Source organism: Synchytrium microbalum (assembly GCF_006535985.1).
Source record: "Synchytrium microbalum strain JEL517 chromosome Unknown SmJEL517_scf0015, whole genome shotgun sequence".
Classification (NCBI taxonomy): domain Eukaryota; kingdom Fungi; phylum Chytridiomycota; class Chytridiomycetes; order Synchytriales; family Synchytriaceae; genus Synchytrium; species Synchytrium microbalum.
The window spans coordinates 424,408-443,766 of record NW_022158364.1 but is presented as its reverse complement, the minus strand read 5'-3'; the positions used below and the strand labels follow the sequence as shown (position 1 = coordinate 443,766).

Below are 19,359 nucleotides of genomic sequence, written 5' to 3'. Positions count from 1 at the left end.
TTCTTTAGTTAGTAAACTTTGCATTGCACATATATCAAAATGTTTTCGTGGCGAATGTTATTGCTTTGGTTTTTGGCACTGGTGCCAAAAGTCGTTTCTCCAAACTCAGTTGCGAAGGACAAGGTGGACCTCGCAGAGTAATGGACCACGCATCGTCAGTGCAGCAAGAGAATGCACAGAACACGCAGAGAGTTAGCAGGAAAGAATTATTGGCGATTTGGAAAAACCAAAAAGTAGGTGTAGTTGATAAACACGCCAGTTCTCGCTTGATTTGAGAGCGTTTTCTAATGTTCAATATCTCCAATCTAGGCAGCAGATCAAGGAAAACCTGATGCCATCAAGGTGGATATCTCCTTTCATACACTTTCAGTCGTTTTTGGGTCTCATTAACAGCCAACATTTAACACTTGCTTTCAACAGAACAAGACATTGGGGAAACCACTGGGTCCAAAGAACGCATTATCTGAAGTGACTACGAATGGAAGGAGAAATGTACTAACTACTACCGTTGACAAGGTAAATTGGCGTTGTTATTAGATGACGGCCTTCTTTTGGAAAACTCACTTCTATGTATTTGGTATTAGCAGTCAGCACCTATCGCAGATCCGACTCCATCTGCCGCTGCCAGCTTTCTCAGCAATGTCTCCACTCGAAAGATCAAGGTCTACAAGTCTCCTCACAAGTCTGGAATTGTGCCTCCTCACAATACTCCAGTTTCAATGCTCACTGTGAGTGGTCATTTTCGTATTATATCCGCAATTCTGATGCTTCTGTATATTTTAATTACTGATATTAAATATTATTAGGACGGCAATGGCCATAAACAGGGAGGCAGAACTGTTGACTTGCTAAACCAGTCCACTCGGTCACTAGATTTGATGGATGAGATTGAAGCGATAATAGGTAAATCTCTGGACTCGGATGCACGTCCCACAACTCCAACTAGATCAATCAAAACACATCTATCAACACTCTCGCCGTATACAACACCGTCAGAAGTAAAAGCTCTACAACTCCAACTAGAAGCTGAACGAGAACACACTGCTCTACTACAATCCCAAAAGGAAGACTTGACTAGGCAATGGCAGCAACGAGTACACGAACTAGAAAAGACATTATCAGAACGGGACAATCGACATCGTCAAATGATGGCTTTGCAAGAAGATGAAGAAGATGGGTTGAGAGGAGTGTTGTCTGAATTAGAGGCTCGTATTGCTACTCTAGAATCTCGCTTATTAGAAACTAATGATTTGCATGCTGATCAAGTCACACGTCTACAGCACGACCTGTGGGAGGCTCAGACTGATGTACACGCAGTGACTGGCCAATTACGCGATGTAGAAGCAAACAGGACGGAATGGAGTGCCGCTGTTGCTCAACGAGACTTGCAAATAGTGGAACTACGAGCTTGTCTTGATGATCGTCGAGCTAGTAGTGCTAATACCACCATTATCAAACCTGTAAAATCCACCGATACCAATGATCTCGTCAACGATGATATACATAGTCAGAGTAATAGTAGTACCGAATACCAAACGCAACTAGCAGATATACAACAAGAAGTATCCGATGCATATGAAGTCATTGAAGCGCTAGAATCTCAAATCAAGGAGCTAGAGGATTGTAAATCGGCAAATGAGATTCGAATAGACGAGCTGGAAGGGGAGTTATTGACTGCTCAAGTACAATTGGATCGAGCTCATTGTGAATATGGAGAGCAAGTGAAGCAACTTCAAGATGGTTTGCGGGCTACTATTACAGAAAATGAAATGGTGAGTGTGGGGTTTTTTGAGCAAAAGACTAGTTGCCAGTAGCATCATATGTTGGAATTTCGCGTCAGTGTCTCTTCGTTACTGACAGCTTCATTGCCATGCTAGTTAATGGAGCGTTTGCATACTGCAATCTCCGAGCAAACTGATGGAAACAGTATTGGGGTTCAGACAGAAATGCCACTAGATCGTATTCTGGTCGAAGTCAAGGAATTGAACAAACAAAACAATATGCTTCGATTCCGAGGTGAAGCATGGCGACACCAGTATATGAAGAGTCAATCCCTGCATCAAGAGAATGTTCATGAACTTACTCAAAAGATGGAGGAAGATTCACAGTAAGTATTCCTAGTTGATTTGACAGTGCTTTTTTTGCGTGGTTTTGGAGGTAATCGAGTTTCTAACACCCACCTACTCAACAGGAAATGGTCTGCAACGGAGTCACTCATTGACACATTACGACAACAATTGATTGATGCGGTAACTAAATCCATACAAAAGACAAATGAAACCGAAATTAAATATCAATCTGAGAAACGTAAGGCTGATATGCTGGAAGAACAACTCAAAAGTGAACGTGAGCAGAGAAGGAAGATCGAGAAGACGGTAGCTGAACACTTTTGTATGGGAAGTCGTCGTACTAGCAGCCAAGATACGGTGGAGAACAAGTAGATATTTGCATGATGTGATATGATTATGTACTTTTATATAAGGAAATGGACGTTTGTGTATAACAGAATTCATAATTGATATTGAAATGGTTATAATTGTCGTTTTGGACGCGAATTCTTGGTGCTAGCTCGTGTGGAGAAATTGGGATATATTCACAGGTTTCACCCCCTTTGGTAAAATCAAAGATCGATATGATTTGATCTGTGTTGAACTTGCTTCAAGTCGATTCTCGGCTATAGTCAAGGAATTCACGCTCTGGAAGGAGATTCATCATCTTTATGTCCATGGATTCGAGCCTTGTGGTATTGATATCAAGCGTGCTTTCCAGCTTTGCTTGAATAATGGTACGATTCACGTTGCATCCTTCTCTTTTTCGTTGCCTTCTCGGTCGCAAGCCATTGACAGCTATGTCCCTTCTAGGCTGTGACATGTGTGGTGCTCTTGGTCAAGAAATATTTATTTTCAGAATACGTCTCTACAGCTTTTGTGCTAAGGACAAAATCAAGATCCACTCGCACATCATAAACTTTGGCAAACGAGCTGAAAAAATTATACACATCGTGCCAATCAGCAAAATCCATCACCATTCCAAACAGCCACTCGGTAGCAAATGCAAAATACTTTTTGCAATCGGATGTACAAGCTGCAAGGAGGGCAAGGGCTCTTGTATTAGCAGAAAACGATGAACCGAAATAGTGGGCTTGGTACTCCGAGCAATATGCAATCTTGACCAAAGTCAATTCTTATGCCTCGTCTCTCTGATTCCCTTGAGAATGCCTTGATGCCATACTATGATATCGTGTTTGACGACGAGATGATCATGGCAGAAGCTTTTGTACAAGAGTTGCACGATGAGGACGAAGATGTGGATCCCGAAGCTTTTTTGGAGTTTGCTGAAGATAAATCCGCAGAAACTGCAGGACAAAGACGAGACGTTTTGATGAAGTAATTCAAAACTGTCTGGATGGTGTGTGAAATGGGTGGTACATTTCCTTTGCAATGACTATGACTATAACCCGTTTTAGAAAAATATTATTCGATACCTGAATGGAATCCTTGAAAACGCTATTTCTGCTCAAAGGTTTGCCAAGAGGAAGGTCTTTCGCGCACTGCGCGAGGCTGATGCAGATTTGTACGGCATAAGACGCGTTGACGTTGATTCAGTATTTGGTGACTTTGAGATTCATAAGTTGCATTTTGTGATGATAGCGCTTTCCCGAATACTTTCAGCTTGTTTGAGAATCAAAGGTACTACGAGTATGTGAACAATGGCAAGATGTTTGGTTACGATGCTACTATAGATATCGTCCAAGAGGTATTTGTATCTTTTCCAAGTTTCGACTTTTTTTCGTCTCCCGTTTCTGGTATTCGTCAACATCAACCACTCACCTCTAATCTTCTCGACAGGTCATCCATATGTGGTACTTTGCTCGCAAAAACGGATACAACGAAGTCTTTGCAGCCAACTTCAAGGCCGGTCAACACGCATCCGTATTCTCGCCAGAAAGGCTCAAGAACCTCAACACGAAATTCTGGTTTGAAGATCCAACGAGCTACATCAAAGAGGGTGCTTTCTTGCCTGATGGCTGTATCGTAGTCCGAGTTGCAGAAGATAGTATGGTGGATGTATTGATGAAAGAAAAACTCAAGATTGGTGAAGATGACCGTATGTGCCAGTGCTACATACCAGTAAAATGGAGCTGTAAGGCATCACAGACGCACGTATAATCGACAAGATATTCAACAAACGTGCATCCTCGCTAAAGCATACCAGGAGAACGATTGGAAGACAGCTCCAATGGGCGCCTACAAAGTCGTCCACCAGGAGATCAAACCATCGGTGTCAGTTTCAAGGGCAACAACTACAGTCGCACCTCAACAAATCATAGAAGAAGATTTCCGAGGATTACTGATATATGTTGACTTCGGTCCTCACGAACAACTAGGCATTTGAATCAAAACTTGTTGTTGTGTTTTTCAGCACTAATACGATCGTGCTATACATATATATAAAGGAGGCCCTGTGCTCATATAGAAGGATATAAATAAACTTGCTCGTTTTTTCATTATACTTGCTCTTAACCACTATAACTTGCTTTTGGGTGCAAAACCATCTTGATAAAATCGTTTCGACATGTTCCATTCACTTTGCACCATTCTTTTTCTTGCTTTTGTTTTTACCACCACTAGGTGAAAATGAGGATGATGTCTTCTTCTTGCTTTTGCTAGGCTTGTCATTTTCGCACCAGTCAACCCAATACCTTTGGTACTCGTTGAAAGCTTTGGTACGTCCAGGGAGTTTCAATAGTGCTATTTTGCCGAAAAAAAAGTGACTGACCATCCAAGGATGTCATAGACCATAAACTTTCGAGACTTGAATATATCTTGATTTCACTTTGCGCACCTGGATGACGACTCATACATGGCGCACCATTTTGACGATAGAATACATCAGAAATGTCGTGCCTGCTATCGAGCATCCCAAAATATGCAAAAAAATGCTTGATCATAACCTTGTCATATGTTTGCATAGCATCCAGAGCCTGCCAAAACATAGTCAGTCCGATCGCATGTACCAAATGCTTACCTCTTTTGGCACACATACCTTATTAACTTGCACTGCAGTAACATGGTCACCAAGCAACCCAGTAAACTTGTCCTTGTGACTCTGCAAGAGACTTCGACCACGACGTACAAAGATATCTTCAGAATACGAGCACCCTTTATCAAGGACACCAGACCTCGTAGCGAGGACAACACGGACTTCAGAGAATTTCGTGTTGGCAATCATGGCAAGAAGTGTTGGACAATAGTCACCAATGATTGTGGCTTGAAGCCACTGATAGTCTTCTTGGGTTGGTGCTTCTGTCTTTCGTTTTTTATTGTTGGGCGTTGGTTTGGGTTGTTGACGATAAGGTACGTATGTGGAGGCTTGTTGTTGTTCGTCCTTTTGACGTTCGCCTTTTTCGTCTTTGTCATCGTCATCTTCATCCATGCCGTTATCACCAGCAGACGTACTAGGCGGTGTTGGGAATATAATTTTCCTTGTGTTCGTTGTTGAGGGTGTATTCGTTGAAGCTTCTTTTGCTGGTGATGAAGATGATGCTGCTGTAACATACCCGTAATGGGTTATGCCAAAGTCAGTGTCCTCTTCTTTTTGGTCATCAATAATGATGGTTCTGTTTGCTTCCCTCATGACCATGTATATGAAGGCTATATATATGGCTATATAGTTTAGCTGACGTACAGACCAATAAAGGACTTTTCATTGAAGCTTTTGTGTGGGGGTTCAACACATGTCAAAAGCAATGATGCGGAAAAAATGCCGTTCGCTTCAAGTGAGATGCTTACCGAAAGGAGATTGTAGGGAGTAATAAGTATGAATGCTAGTACAGAGTCCCTTTTATAGTCACTTGAGACTATGGCTGGTGTCCAAGTTCATATTCAAAATTGTAGTGTGAGCAAAACATACAAATGCCGTTCAAAGCTTAAAATTGGATGTCATGTACTGCGAAATTACTTTGAATTTCCTTTTTCAAGTTAATTGATGACTTTTTTTTAGCTTGTTAGCTCTTATATGCCTGAAGAACGTTGCCAACAAAATGTTTGAAAATCTACTTACTTTTGACCACTTTAGACAGAGACTTCAAAAAGCTGGTAATAAGAGAGGTGATAGACACGATTTCAAAGCGTAAATAAGCATCAAATACCTTTTAAAACGCGTGGAGCTCATGAAGACTGTCACTTCATACAAAGGTTGCTTTTTGGCCACTTACCAGCAGAATTAACACTGCGCTACTATTTGTATCGAAACCCCAACGGATTACGCGTAATTTTCTTAGAAGACGTGAGACCTTTGGCCTGGAGCGACGTTTCTTCCAATCCAACTGAGTTCATTTACATCACGTTTCTCCATAAGTAATTATATAAACAAAAAGGAACATTATACGTTGTTATTACGGTCAAATGGTGGCAGCAGGTGCAACGACAACCTCCGGCAACTCTCTATTTGTCTTCCATTTGAGTAGTGCTGCAACGTTGTCCTCTTTAACTAGATCAACCAGACGCGACATTAACGCACTACCACGTGCTATTCCTACTTGTATACATGCTCGCGCATCTGGAGCTGCCTGTGGAGTAGCGTTCTGATCTTGCGTTGACTGAGATATCGACGATTCAAAGAATTTGGCAGACTACGAAATGCAGGTTGGTTAATTCAAGTAGCTTTCAGGATAGAGTTCCGACGGAATGACGATTCCCGTAAGTCTGCTATGTCAAAACATGCAAATGTGCATACCTCTTCAAACTTGCCCATTTTTGAAAAGATGAATCCAAGCTTTCGACTTGCTTCCGGTTCCTCTGATGCTAATTCCGGTTGTGTCTTCGTAAGTTCAAGATACTTTTCCATCTGAGAGGCAGCTGTGCCGAGATCACCCTTCCTGAATACAGATGAATAGTATAAGGCTTGTTTTCGTTGGACACAGTACAAAATTATACGTACTGTTCAAAGACTCTAGCAAGAGCAGACCACGCCTTGGCTTCTCCACCAAAGTCATTCATAGCAACCACTTTTGCAGCATACTCTTCTAATAGGTGTTGAGCTTCATCGGTTTGACCAAGAACCAGAGCAACTTCTCCTCGCCTATATAACAGTTTGGCGATAGCCGACTCGTTCAAATTGGATGCTGATGCAAGACTCCATGCTTTTGTCAGGTAAGAAGCAGCGTCCGTGTGGCTTCCGGTAGCAGATGCCTAGCAAAAAAACAACTTCGAGCAGCTATTCAAACTTGGCAAATTGCCAACAACCATTACCTCATCGCTCATACCCAACAGAATCGAAATCATGGCACCAGTAACCGTGTTCTCTGGCCCATCTGATGCACGAGCACCTTCTAAGACAATTAATGCTTCTTGAGGTTTGCCACAAGCCTGTAATATACTAGAGAGGTTTCTGGCTGACTCGACGTGTAGAGCTGCATGTCCCTGTGACAATGATAGAGCTTCTCGATAGTGGCGTTCAGCGAAATCATTCTTTGAGAGGGTCGTAGAGTATAATGCACCCAATTTGGTGTGTGATGCGATTAGAGCTTCCGTGTCGCCTAAACGGACAACGTTTGTTAGGATTGTTCAGCAAAGGTTTTCAAGGAGTGTTGGGCAAGACTGAGTATAGTGATGCACAATTCAACGTAGACCGAATCCTCTGCACTCAATTCTTTCAGGTTCGTTTTGATCAACCTCGAACACTTCAACACACACAAACACTTACTTGCACGTCTCAAATCCTCCACAGAAATCAACAATTGTTTCAGTGATGCAATTATTTCCTTGACACTGCCCTCCGGCACTCCCTCTCCAAATATCGCACTAATCGACTTTTCCACAAATGCATTGTTTGATGATGACTGCTGCAGAGATCGAGTATGGGTTAAGTCGAATAGCTCCTTATATGAATCCAAATATCCCAGTCCGAGTAAAGAGATGCATGTGGGCGATATAAGGGAAGCAGATGCTCTAGTTGTTTGTATGAGAATTGATCGTGTTGGTGACTTTGATGCCGAAGGTCGTTTAGGAGATGCTCCTCTGCTATTTATAGGTGGCAATGGCATGGTAAGTTATGTCGGAACTAGACAGATCTGCTGTAGAACGGTTGTTGTATGAATTCGTTCACAAGTCGTTCGTTTTTGGGTTTTGGACGATGGAACCAGTTGGAATGGCAACGCGAGCAAAGCCAGTTCTACGTGAATATGTTATTATTGTATACGCTATACGCTACTATTTACAATTTATAAGTTACAGAGGTGCAAAAATTTACTATTCGCCAGGTTCAAACTCAACTTGAAGCATTTTCAGCGACACAAACTCATCACTTATATCCGACTCTAGAGGCTGTATCCGTTTCGTCAACCTTAACAGCCAAAACCCCTGCCCACTAAACTTGTTACTGTACAAATCAGGCCATTCAGCCACCATTTCCATCTCAAAGTACTTTCCAACACGTAACCAGAATGGATACTCTTTTACTGCTTCCCTCTCTTTGTATGCAATCAAGACCTCAGTCTGTGGTTGACTTATTTGAACCAGTGTTGATATCAGTGGCTGTTGCAGGTGCTTGTAGTATACCACATCACTAGCGAATATGATATCTGGAGGACGTGCCAGAGTAGCTAACGCGAGCTCTCCTTCTTCCGTATTACCCCACGATAGAGCAGTCGCGATGACTTTACTACGTGTTGGGTTCAGCCCTATATTGTCCTCCAGAAGAGGCACAGCTTCCGGCAAATCCGTTATAAGGACTGTGCTCTTTTCGTTTAGCAGACTTCCTAGATAGATTCCAGATAAACCCGTGCCGGAACCTAGCTCCAAAGCATTGATCGTTGTGTCTTCTGATTTGTTGAATCTCCAGGAAAAGTAGGAGGAGAGTAGCTCTGCCGAGCCCCAGACCTTCCCTGCTATACCAAGAGCTATGTATTTTGGTTATAAGATGTATAGTTAGTTCAATGATGTGTGAATGTCAATACCGTTGAATGTTGCTCCTCTAGTAGCATAACTGCGATGTGCTTCAAAACATGATCAAACAATACAGTCAGAATCACGTACCTTCATCTTCAAATAGTGTAATCTCACGTGCTTGAATAGCAAAAGTTACCTTTTTCCTCTCCAATGATTGTGATTGCATTTTTAGATTGCTGAACGAATAGATTACGATGGTATGAGGAACAGAGAACGCGATTTCATACAAAAAATAGATGAAGTTATATTCAAAACTCACCATATGAGGTCTCGACGCGTCGCAAGTGCCCAGTTACTCCCTGAATAAGTCTCAACATTTGCAAAATCCACATTCGAGCATTCCAGCATATGAAATGAATCTCCCAGTCGAGTACCTGCGGGCCACCATAGTCAACTCAGGCTCTAACTCGATCGCACTACTAGGTGCCGACCAACAACCACTCGCAAACCCAGACTTGGTCACTGCCCTTCATGTTGCTTTCACCACAACAGACATCAATGGCGTGCAGCAGAATCCAGTCATATTCCCAATAATACAGCCATCCGGATACAAGGAATACACTCTCCTGGACCTCGTCAACTTCGTAACCGTCTCCTTATGGCAACCTGATACTCAACATCAAGACCATTTACGTGATACATTTGCCCTAAACCAAAAGATCCTGGAACATGATCGTAACGCTGCCGCTGCTTCGGGAAGTGGCAATGTGGAAAAGCCGAGACGTATCGAGCCAATATCGTATGTAGATAGGAGAGACTTGTCGGAATACCTGAAGGGAGGCCAGGAGACTAGTATTCATTTGGTTGATGCTACAAAGAAAAGAGCTGGTGATGCCATGGAAGCTTCCTCGAAACGGGCTAAACATGATGTAAGTGCTGGGGTGATGGTGGATCAGGTCTTTGAGTGTAGTCAAGCCAGTTAGACTTCTAGTGAAGGGTGTTTTTTGCTCTCAAACCAGACGTTTCTCACCGTCAATCTATATAGTTTTCATACGAAAAAACAACGAACGATCGTAAAACAATCATGGCTTTACGCACATACAATGACAACACAGTGAAAAACTTTGACCGAATTCGCCGTATTGGTGAAAAGATCTGGATGCCTGAAAAGGTTAAAGAACGAGAAGATCGTGAAAGAGCTGATCGTGAACGAGCTGCACTTGGGAAGGCTCCTGCTACTACCACTACTGATGCAACTGCAACAAATGGTACATTAGATACAAAGCCGGTTGCAAGCTCATCTTCAGTGCCCAAACCTTCAGCCCCATCGTCAAGTCGGGATCAACAAAAGCCTCGGCCAAGCTCAGGATCAAGCTCGTCTAGGCCTCCTAAGAAAGGTGTGTAAACGAAGCGACACTGGACATTCGCATAAGTGGTTTAAACACAGTATTTTTTTGCTCATCGGGGTTATCTCTCTATAGATACCAAACCGCCGATTATTCTTGTGCCAGCTGCGTCAGTCAGCATGCTCAATATGTACAATGTTGCCAGTTTCTTACAGGATGGCACGTAAGTCCGGTGCTCAAGAAACAGTTCATCCGATCTGTAATGAATCGACGTTTTAACTCGGTTTTTATTCCACAGCTACATGACTGTAGACGAAGCTCGACCACAATTCACCCAAGGCAAGCCAACAAACATAACAATCATCAACAAGCACGCAAGCCCAGGTGCTCCACAAAAATATTTGATTATGGATTCCCCAGACAAACTCGTGACGAGTGATGATTGGTAAGGTTTTGTGCCACAATTAAACTTGCTCTAGCAGTTTCTCACAGTTCCCTTCATCGTCTCCCTCTATAGGAAGCGAGTGGTGGCTATATTTACAGATGGAAAGGCATGGCAGTTCACAAATTGGCGCGACAAGGAGGGGCGTAACAAGGAGATTGTCGAGATATTTACCAAACGTGAGTACTAGCAGTGACTGGAAAGAGCATAAACAAAAAGGGACAGTTTCAGTTTCGCCTATGACCTGAGGTCTTCAAGATCTAACTATTTTGCTTCCATTAGATCGTGGGTTCTCTGTCCTGTATCATAATGACCCTCTGGTGCCTCCATTGAAGGACTGGAATGTCAAATTCCTGAGAGTATGGATACTTCGATGTTGCAAGATTCAGACCCGTTTTCTAATTCTTCTATACAATCATAGGTTCATCGGACAACGAGACACACAGATCCGCACATTGTGAATGATTTCTGGCAAGATTTGGAAAAGTGGATTGCAATAAATCGGCCAAATCGATACTAGAAAGCACACCCGCACCATTTATAACATATTCACGCTGGCAAGAACGACTAGGGAAAAACTTGTATGTAGTGGAAGGAGGGATAAAGAAAATAATATTTCTACTATGTTTGGGGACTGTTTTACTGTTTATGGTCGTCTTCGTCTTCTTCATTATCGTCTCCTTCGTCTTCTGCTGTATTGTCAAATAAGAAGGTTTGCATGTCGGCTGGTGAGGCAGGAGCCACGATGGGAGGTTGAACAGCTAGAGGTGATTGACCGGCAGTGCCTCCAAACAATCCGTTTTCCACGACGGGTCCAGTAGCTAGTCTCGATGTCTTCATTGGGCTTTGAGCTCTTGTTGGGCTCTTGACACTGCCAACTTTAACAGATGCAGCATCACTATCATCATCACTATCATCACCCGTACGTCCGTACTCAACATCGATGTTATTCAACGAAATATCATCTGCAAAATCATCAGCATTCATAGCTGCCAGCTTCCTCGTGGCCCTCTTCTCCCTCCTTCTCCTAGCCTGCTGTCTCACATCAATCGGCGCAGCTCTCAAATCAGACACGATATCCTTTGGCCATAAAGCATCCTTCATGCCAGCCCATATGGGAGTCTTTTGTGCCGGGCTGGGCACGAATTCGTGATGAGAGAACGCACGGATGTGCAGGAATGCTGCGATTACCATTTCAGCGCATACGAGAAACGATTGGATCAAGTCGGAGAATGAGTCGGCGGATAGAGCTGTTGATGAGAGAACTCCTGTTGATTGGAGGAGGGAGAGGACGATGGATTGCCAGAATGAGAAGAAGACGACAAGTTTTACGGCCACGATCTTGTAAAAGGGTTTGTGTTCGGCAATGTCGTGGTGGATTACTAGGTAGAATTCGAGGAGGCCGTACTATATTTAGTGTGTGTTAGATGTGATTGTCATAGACGTTTGGTAACGGTTGTCTTTTTTGTACCATGGCAATAGTTACTGAAAACATATTAATCCATGAAATCCAAAACTCTCCATGAAGTGGGGAACTTGAGTTTGGGCACAAGACTTCGAATGATTGTAAGATCAACGCTAGCACTGTCATGCATGGTCTAAGAGCAAAAAACAATAAATTCACAGACAACATTGCATAGAATGAAACTCCGCAACTTTAATCATGCATGCTATCACACGTTACCTGACTACAACGTACTGCAACACCAACACTCGACAGTTGATCAAGAAGGCATGTCCTCTTGGACTATACTTGAAACATATGAATGGAAACAAACACGTCCTTGAAGGCTTGTTTATTAATCGTTGATGTCTTGTTTCAAAGTCTGGGCCCAGGTAGTCCATCAGCAGGTGGAAGAAGCTGTTTCAATTGTGTCAAACACTTTTGTTCCCCAAAAAATTATAAACTGCACGTACCTGTAAATGACAAAGGCTTCATACCCATCCCTCACGATATCAAACCAGATGGAGTTGTTGAAGAATCTGAATGAGAGACATGAGCAGATTGTGTATATCGGTACCATCCTAGATATGTTCGTCTAGTTAATATTGAGGCGACAAAATACGTATCCAAGTAAGGGAAACCTACAGCAGAATTCTGACAATATGTCTCTGATAATTCGGTTTGAAATAATATTGGAAGTGGCGATACTAGTAGAAATCGACGTGTAAGCGAACATCATCTCGCAAATTTCAAGTTTAATATTCAAGTAACTTACCACTAAATAAAACGACAGCAGAGTAGACAGGATCGAAAATATAACAGTCACCAACCACATCTGACTAACCAACAGAAAATCTGGTGATGAGGGATCAAATGATGGTCCTGTTGCCGCCGAGCATTCATCGATGACGGTGGTAGTATTATCGGACATGATTGTCTCTCGTGTTGCTTTTTCAGCCTAAAAGAGCGAGACACTGCTGTGTTTTGAAGGGAGCAAGCAAGGTTCAACTTCAAGTTTTTTTCGATTGGTATAAGGAGAGGGGTAGTTGCTGCGCTCATCACATTTTTGCGCTTGGCACAGAGTGGCGAATAGCTCGACCGATGGTAGATCAATCCAAGAAAATGTCTGGTCTTGAGATCTAACGCGTGGCTACATGTTGTTTCATGGCGAATTGTTGTTGGTGTTGTTTTCGAAAATTTGATATAGCGGTCGGTCACATCTGCTGACTCTGGGCAAATGCAGTACATATTTCGAGCATTCCGAATCGTTCTGGAACCTCAAAATTTGCTGCTATGGTAGTATTTGGATGTGTTTCGTCGTAGACAGTGATATTTTGCCGTCCGTGGAAATTTTTGCTTGCAATCCAAGTCGTGACGATATGCGGCGTGACCACAAAAACGGTCTTTCTCCTTTCGGTGGCTCCTTTTGTTGCAAGGGCTACAGTTCTACTCCGACCTGGATGTAAAAGAAGTCGCTTAGCACGATAACTCTGATTTGAGCGCTTGGAGACGTGCATTTGGAGCGGTCTGGTATCTGGGCAGCCACTAGCTAAGACATTTATAGGCTTGTATCCTCCACAATTCCAACATCTGTCTCCCAACAAACATCGGCTGGAATACCTTTTTCTTTGTGAGTTGTAATCTGAGTAGGAAAATTTGGTGAATGGTGATTATTTGAATCTGAAAATGTGCTGCTGGTAGTTAGATGGCCGATCCTGTAATGCTACCACGTAGCGTATCGGATTCCTCGCTCGCTGTTGGATTCTTCGCAGGCTCAAACTTGTCAACATCTAGCAAACCTTTGGAAGCAAGGAAGAGAACGATATCTGTCCCAGAGTTATCTATATCTGATCTGAATGATCCACTGTTTACCCAGCCAAATCCGGACTCGCTGTCGACATCGAGCATCGAAATCGAAAATCTTCAGCTTCTGAAGAAATCGCTCAGTAAACAAAATATGGCTCTCCCATCACAACCACCACCTAGAGTCGAGTCAAGTCAGCGACTTAATCATTTAATATCTAAGCTGGGAACGTTGGATGAGTCAATTGTAAGGGCAAAGCTTATGGTTGGCAACAGTAATAGTAATAATCAAGTAGCTCCTCAGATGATCAAGCCTATAGTAACTGCTTTGAATGAACAGGATAAAGGGATGACGTCGCCTGTTGTTGTTACATCGCCTCCACCTTCACCAACAAACTCTAACGGATCTGTACAGAACTCGCCCTCACCGCCGGAACCCATTGCTATTATGAAGCCTTCAGTAGCTCGGTCTTCTATAAATACAGTGCCGGTGAAGAAGGAAGAAAAAGTCGTATCCATTGCTGGTATAAACATCTTGACTGACAATCCGAGTCACTTGTTCTGGGTACCTGGTTAGTCTTACGCTCTGGATCGCCCTGATCACTATTACACCATGAAATATTAGATCTAAAATATTCTCTTCTTCTATTATAGCTCATTTACATCCGGAAGTGCATCCAAACCAATTCAAGAAATGGGTTGCCCAACATACAGGAAGAAAAGAGCCAGGTCTATTTGGCAACGCCAGGTCATTACGACGACAAAACTCGTTAATGAATGAACAAGTCATAGTAACTGCTGATACCATCGATGCATTCTTGGCTCGGGATGCCATTCAAAAAAGTACCCGATCCAACTCGACCATGTCCAGTACCTCGAACGGTACTAATACCTCATCATCATCAGCAGCAATGTCAAAGAGAGGACCGAATCAACCACCATTGAAAAGAACTCAGAATATACAAAAGAAACGACCAACTACTCCCACAAGATCACCAATACTAGGTAGTGCACGTGCTGAAAACAATGATGGATCGAGTGAGAGAGGTAGAACGCCTGAACCACCTGTGGAAGGTGGAGAGACTGTGACTCCTCGTAAAATATCTGCCAGGAAACCGTCGCGGTCGCGTGATCGGACTGATCATGATATTATTGATAAGAGTATCAACATGAATAGTAGCACCAACAACAGCACTAGTAGTGGTAGACCCCCATCATTGCCGGCTCTGCCCGAGACTGAAGAGCCCGTAACTACTCGACAAGCAGAATCGAGAAATGGTGTAGAGCTGTCTGAATCCGAGTACCCGGACCCTCATTTAGCTCTCAAAAAGAACAAGTCGTGGTTGGGACTTGTTCGGGATGCCTTTAGTAGTGGTAGTAATAGTAGCAATAACATGAACAGCCTATCCTCGTCGCTGTTATTGAACGGATCATCACCACAGATTGTGTCTAATGTGACACCATCACCACCATCAACTCCTGACGCAATATCCACAGCAGTAACGGCTATAATTGACCAACAACAAGAGCCGATAATAGCAAAAACTCCCATGAGTTGTCCGTCCCGATACCCCATAGAAGTCGAGCAATCCATATACCGTGACTCGCATTATAAACTAGCCCAACCACGAAGACCGCTACGCCAACAAGTATTACTATCTAATTTAATGTTGAGTATATTAGCTATACATGGTGGATTACTAGATGATGATGGAATGTATGGTAGTGTACATGACAGGCTGATGGACTCTGCTCCACCGTCAAACAAGCCAGACAAGAAGAAGAGGAAACATACGAGGAGGAGAAGCCGTAGTCCTTCGCCCTCGTTTTGTGCTTCATTGGCATCATCAGCTGCTACAACAACTGCATTAACATCAGTAGCATCACAATCTGTATCATCAACACGAGGCAATTCAAAGTCGCTAGAATCGGTGTGGACGCCTGTATTAGAACCTGAATCTGCATGGTGGAATGCTAGTATGTCGTCTCTAGATAATTATACCTCTAGTGACAACGAGACACGAACATCAACACCATCACAACAAAGACCATGTTGGCCTCAATACAATACGTCACCATGGTCGTTTGATAATCTCTTAACCACATCTATAACTTCATCAGCATCATCGTCATGGTCAGTATCATCGTCTACTGAACGTGATTTAAAGCATCTATCAGCTATAAAAGATTATACCTCTGTATGTACATCTATACCGACAACGGGATCATCAACAGCTTTATATTGGCAACGGACACCATCATATGAGAACAATGAGTCTGGGTTTGATGAGGGAGCATTCCAAATTGGAGTGAAGATGCAACAACAGCCACAACGAGATCATTCGTTGAGAGGTAGCAAGAGTAAAAGTCTTGTGAATGACGATGACGTGCCTCTAGGTTTGTTGAAGAGGCATGTTGAACCGTAGAACGACTTAAACAAAAACTTTGTATTAGTAAGAAATAATCGCTAAATTTTAATCTTTCAACTTTCAATTTGAGAATACGTGTATATCGCGTCGCCTAGATCGTACGTAGGGTAGTCCTCCCACCCTTGTTCATAGACTTCATGGTCTGCACATCGTGTTCAACTTCTTTCAACGACAGCAAACTTTCAAGATGGGTGGAATAGCCTCTTGTCTAGCAACAGAGGCCGTCTGTTGTAAGTCAATCTATATTCCTTGCTACGATTGCCGTATCTCTTTTCCTTTTATTCAACATTTTAATCACACTTGCTTTTCACACGTCAGGTTTTGGGAAAGCAACATGTCACTGTATTGGAAATATTTGTGGAAATCGTAGTAGTACTGCTACTAGAGTTGGGTACGTGTCTTTTATACAGTAAAATCAAGAGATCGCTCTCAAATCAATTGTGCATCAAACATTTTCCAAAAGTCCATTTGCCGCCTATGAAAAGCTGTCTTTCCGCTGACTGAATCACTCTGTTTGTAACAGATATGCTCTCATGTTTTTGCTCAGTTCAATGTTATCATGGGTAAAAAAAACTACCTTAAAGCGACTAAATGTGTTGATTGCCACCTCACAGCCAACGACATATGCTTCCTAGTTGTTCTTGACCGATTGGGCAATCAAAAAGCTGGAAGGCATGATACCAGGTGGCGGATACCTTCATCTAACATGTCCTGAGGGGAAGTGTTATGGAGTCTTGGCTGTGACAAGGATTTGTTTTGCTACTTCACTTTTTGTACGCCTCAACCAAAAATTTGTGCTATCTACCAATATGTGCTTAACGCTTCATCCACTATAGCATCTCCTCCTATCCCTTCTAATGATAAACGTAACAACCTCAAAAGACTGGAGAGCATCAGTGCAAAACGGATTTTGGGGTTTTAAATTGATTGCATGGATTGGATTGGTCTTTGCTGCCTTTTTTATACCAAATGGATTCTTTGTTGGATGGAGGACGTATATTGATATGCCTGGTGCTGCCATCTTTATATTGATTCAGATTATCTTGTTGATTGATTTCGCGTATACGACTAGTGAGAGTCTTGTTGGTGAGTTCGACAACTATTGTCCGATCGTGATGGAGCCTTTTTGGCATGCGTATGCTAACTCGGCATTTTTATATTGATTTTTCTAGAGGCTTACGAGAATACTGATGACAAGAGGTAGAGTTTGTGAGCAACGATAGGTCAAATCTGTATTTTGCTAAAACCTAACCTTTCTGTATAGATATCTTGGAGTCCTAGTCACAATAACAGCTGCCGCATTCATAACAGCCTTGGTGGCCATCATCTTGATGTACTTGTGGTGGGGGCAGCCGCCTTGTAAACTCAACCAGTGAGTAGTTCACCAATGACTTAAATATTTTTCTTCGCATCATTAGACTTTTTTCTCCTTTCATCCCTCCTCATTCTCTCTTACTCTCTCTCTCTCACACACATCAGATTCTACATATCATTATCCTGGATCCTATGCTTCCTGGTTACCCTCCTATCCATAACACCAGCAATCCAAGAAGCAAACCCGAAATCCGGTCTAGCTCAAGCAGCAATGGTCACCATATACGCCACATACCTTGTCGCATCAGCTCTAACAAGTGTGCCAACGCCCGACGGTGACTACACGTGTAATTTCTCGAACGAGCCAGGCAAATCAACGACAACCATGACTGCTTTTGGTGTTGTCTTCACGTTTATAGCTTTGGCATATTCGGCATCTAGTGTGGGCACTATGGGAAGTGGTGATGAGGAGGCTCCGCTTATTGGTGGTGATGATGATGATGCCAAGTAAGTGTTGTCATCGTGAAATGTTTCGGTCGTGCTCGAGACAAAAAAGTAAGACTGCATTCGCGATTGTTGACTACTTTCAACAACAGGGGACCAAGTGATGATGAGGCTGATGGAGTGCAATACAGTTACTCGTACTTTCATATTGTATTTGCACAGGCTGCCATGTATGTTGCAATGCTATTGACGAATGTAAGCGGTTGTTGTTGGTTGTTTGATGCTTTTGCATCAGTAAGTCTCTATCGTGATAACAACTTTTTTGGTTCGCCCTGATATTCTTTAGTGGAACACATTCGAAATGCTCTCGGACGACAATGCAATCGTTGGAAAGAGTATGGGTGCCGTGTGGGTCAAGATTGTCTCGTCTTGGGTCACTTTGATATTATATGCCTGGACAGTCATTGCACCTCTCGTATTAGCCGATCGTGAATTTTATTAAGACCATTTGGTTGCTGTTGGTGTTAAAAGTTAGTTCGAGGATATAAACTCCATTTGTATACAATATTGTCGCTTTCAAGTTTCATAAACCACAAGTGCTGTTACAAACTTATTCAACAATTGACTCAGTCTTGGTTATTTTGTTACGTAACTGCATTCTACATACTATTCAATTTTTATACAACCTCATAGTCCAGCCGGAAAGACGATATGCTGAACATCAACCCTCATATTATTACGATACCACTCTGTGCTATGAGCTGTCCGATAATGAGCTATAAAGCCGTTCAGCTTAAACCTCTTTACCCACCCCTTCCACCTCAAATTACAGATTTTACATTCAAATAGCAAGTCTGATCTAAACCCGCCAATGCTCCCCGTCTCTAATATTGTAAGCACCCTAGCTCGTTGCGATGGCTCAGTGGTTCTCACTAGCTCGGAGATATCTTGGTGAATGGCCGAGTGATGCACTAGCAGGTGTAGCAATAGTCCTTGGGTTCCTTCACCTGTGAGTCTCGGGCACATCCCCAAAGACATACACCCAAAGTGCCGTGGGTCAGTGTCTAAATTACTGATACGTACATTCGGGGAGTTTGCTAATTCATTACAGATTCGTGTGATGTCTTTTTTAACTTTATCAATGGTTTGGGTTATAAGATCGTTCAACTGGTGAACTTCTGTTGGAAATGGGATTTCGGACGATGATGCTCGTTGACGGAGTAAGACAGACTGATATTCTCGCATG

General features: G+C 42.8%; 4 protein-coding genes across 4 annotated transcripts; 2 read left to right on the top strand and 2 right to left on the bottom strand.

Moving 5' to 3' along the window:
* Positions 1–140: 140 nt before the first annotated feature.
* SmJEL517_g03143 (uncharacterized protein) lies at positions 141–2,441 on the top strand (the record flags this gene model as incomplete). The annotated part of the gene is made up of 7 exons (XM_031169071.1): positions 141–233; positions 310–342; positions 421–516; positions 585–728; positions 807–1,772; positions 1,878–2,107; positions 2,192–2,441. 7 exons carry the CDS (start codon positions 141–143, stop codon positions 2,439–2,441), a joined length of 1,812 nt encoding a protein of 603 aa, XP_031025017.1.
* A 3,962-nt stretch (positions 2,442–6,403) lies between these two features.
* On the bottom strand, positions 6,404–8,047 carry SmJEL517_g03142 (uncharacterized protein; the record flags this gene model as incomplete). Its single annotated transcript, XM_031169070.1, has 5 exons — positions 6,404–6,634; positions 6,739–6,880; positions 6,943–7,193; positions 7,254–7,540; positions 7,708–8,047. The coding sequence occupies 5 exons, from the start codon at positions 8,045–8,047 to the stop codon at positions 6,404–6,406; spliced, it is 1,251 nt and encodes a 416-aa protein (XP_031025018.1).
* Positions 8,048–11,318: 3,271 nt separating this feature from the next.
* On the bottom strand, positions 11,319–13,054 carry SmJEL517_g03141 (uncharacterized protein; the record flags this gene model as incomplete). Its single annotated transcript, XM_031169069.1, has 6 exons — positions 11,319–12,086; positions 12,151–12,277; positions 12,364–12,540; positions 12,597–12,704; positions 12,769–12,830; positions 12,899–13,054. 6 exons carry the CDS (start codon positions 13,052–13,054, stop codon positions 11,319–11,321), a joined length of 1,398 nt encoding a protein of 465 aa, XP_031025019.1.
* Positions 13,055–13,828: 774 nt separating this feature from the next.
* Positions 13,829–18,615, top strand: SmJEL517_g03140 (uncharacterized protein; the record flags this gene model as incomplete). Its single annotated transcript, XM_031169068.1, has 11 exons — positions 13,829–14,498; positions 14,581–16,323; positions 16,674–16,746; positions 16,879–16,918; positions 16,991–17,128; positions 17,192–17,441; positions 17,528–17,555; positions 17,620–17,727; positions 17,835–18,176; positions 18,266–18,368; positions 18,460–18,615. 11 exons carry the CDS (start codon positions 13,829–13,831, stop codon positions 18,613–18,615), a joined length of 3,651 nt encoding a protein of 1,216 aa, XP_031025020.1.
* Between the last annotated feature and the right edge of the window lie 744 nt (positions 18,616–19,359).